Source organism: Schistosoma mansoni (assembly GCF_000237925.1).
Source record: "Schistosoma mansoni, WGS project CABG00000000 data, supercontig 0309, strain Puerto Rico, whole genome shotgun sequence".
Taxonomy (NCBI): domain Eukaryota; kingdom Metazoa; phylum Platyhelminthes; class Trematoda; order Strigeidida; family Schistosomatidae; genus Schistosoma; species Schistosoma mansoni.
This window is the reverse complement of record NW_017386165.1, coordinates 18265-20511: the sequence shown is the minus strand read 5'-3', so window position 1 is coordinate 20511 and position 2247 is coordinate 18265. Positions and strand designations below refer to the sequence as shown.

Sequence of the window (2247 nt, the reverse complement as noted above, 5' to 3'; positions counted from 1 at the left end):
ACAAGTAGAATGCCACTCATCTTCTGGTTGTTTACTAGCGTCTCACATAGTGTCCTAGACCTCCAAACTGTCTTGTCCATATGATGTTAAGATTTGGAGAGAGACAATAGACTAGGATGACACTTTTTCATCAAGTAGACTCGATTAGAATTTACGATTGCAACAATAAAAACCCACATCTAAATATTACTTCATGCAGATTTTAGGTGTTTGACGCTAGCGGTAGTCTGTTTATCCCACATTCCCTTATCATATACATTTTAATGGTTCAGTTATTGAAGGTGACTACCATAAGGGTCACTCCACTATCACTTTGACGATCAATAAATGACTTATTCTATCTTTCGATTTCTGGTACGGAATAGGAGCCAAATATTTTCACTATCAAGAACCACGTTCTACCACCTGGACTCAGATACAAAGAAAAGGATGGTTACTCAATAATGCCAAATAAAATGTGGATTTGGAAATATTATCGTGAGAAGTGGTCTGCTCATCTTCCTATGACCCATTCAACAAATAAGGCACTCACGTGACCCCACGAGAAGAGGAATAAAGTCCTTGGTCTGCTTTTCATTTTTGATGTACGCGTCGTGGTCCGAATCCTAGTCTATTGATAATTGGAAGTTGTTGCCATAGCTTGTGTTTACCAGCACTTGTTGTTTCCCGGCCTTTTTGAATTAAGCGACCTATCACATGAGATTTAGGTGTGGGAAGAAAATGGTGCTTTTCATCAGCCTTAACGCTTTGTTTTTGGCTATGACTCCCTTCGAGTTTTGGAAGTCATTGTTAGGATGTTTGCTGGCTATTCACAAGAAATTGAACGTCACTGAGCTTTTTGAGTCATCAACCATCTATCACTTAATCTTTCAGTTAGACGATATTCGAAGGGCTGGAAGGATCTTTTTCCTCACAAGCGATCCTAAGTATCAAGACTCGGGTGGGGAATATATTTACAGGCGCTTGGTGAGAGATATAATTTATACCCACAAAAAGGCTAGATCGGAATTTCATTTGCCTCCACTAATGCGCAATCGCGTTGTCCCCACAGAAAGTGAGCTACTGTTCCTTAACTGACACAATTTCAGGTGAAAGAGCAGAAGCTCTACAGTCTCTGCGTGCAGCTTCACTACAACAAGCTACTGGTCATTTTGCGAAAGCCAAGAAACTATTGGAACATGCATTTAAACTTGACCCGGACAATATAGATGTCTTAATTGCTTTGGGTGAAGCTATAGAGAGCTCTTATTACTATGGGAAATCTGTTTCGCGTGTTGCTCTTCCCTTAACAAAGTCGCTGATTCCTGTCTATGGCCACGTATCAAACAATGAAGCTGATGGTCTTATCTTGACTGCTGAACATCTTTATACAAAGGCATTGATTGTCGATCCCAGCATTCCTAAAGCATGTTTACACCGAGAACGTTTAATGCCAATTGTGGAGGAAATAGATCAACGAATGTAAGTATTTTTGATCCTTTGATAAAAGCTTTTGGTGAGACTATAACTTATGAGCGACCGTTGAGCGACGCTAAATTGACCTTGAGTATGTCCACGTACTAACCAGAGCTAAATAAAGGTTATAAACCAGTGTGAAAGGTTAGAATTATGATTTACAGTTGGTGGTTAGGGTTAGGAATTAGATTTATGGTTCCCATCACTAACTGGCATCAGCTAAATTGCCAAGACGCTATTTAGTCAAATGCATTGTCTAATTTCGCGTCAAAATCCAAGACTCGTTATCTTATATGTGATTGGTTCGTCTATAAATGGTAGTCTCGCCAAGATTTTTTTATGGATAAATTATTATTCTAACTCAGTAGACAAGTCCAGACCTTTGGACTGAGGGTACAATATACGTCGTGGGCTTTGAGGATATCTAAATAACATGACAACTGCCCAATTCAATTCATCTGCAGTCACGTTGTAAAGTGTGTGTCCACATTAGAACAAAGATCCTTCATATAATATGGAGTCGAGAAGTTGTATACATCCTTCAAACTCTAAATTTTCTAAGAAACAAGTTTGTGGGACACACGTTGGGGGAGGGATAATGTAATTTGCTTCAATCATATTTCAATAGTGTCAATACCTATCTGAACCACATTAAGGTGAAACGCTTTTCCTGCGGCTTTCTTGTTGTAGCTTTTATGTACAAACCGTATGTAGGGTTGGTGCATTGACAAAAGATAGACACCTGTTATGAAAAAAGTAACTGGTTCTGCTTTTAACAATAAAGAGTTACTG

At 39.0% G+C, this 2247-nt stretch overlaps 1 protein-coding gene across 1 annotated transcript; it reads left to right on the top strand.

The window, feature by feature from the left end:
- Positions 1 to 759: 759 nt before the first annotated feature.
- Smp_199480 (hypothetical protein) lies at positions 760 to 1465 on the top strand (the record flags this gene model as incomplete). Its single annotated transcript, XM_018790341.1, has 3 exons — positions 760 to 1054; positions 1089 to 1226; positions 1335 to 1465. The coding sequence occupies 3 exons, from the start codon at positions 760 to 762 to the stop codon at positions 1463 to 1465; spliced, it is 564 nt and encodes a 187-aa protein (XP_018647422.1).
- Between the last annotated feature and the right edge of the window lie 782 nt (positions 1466 to 2247).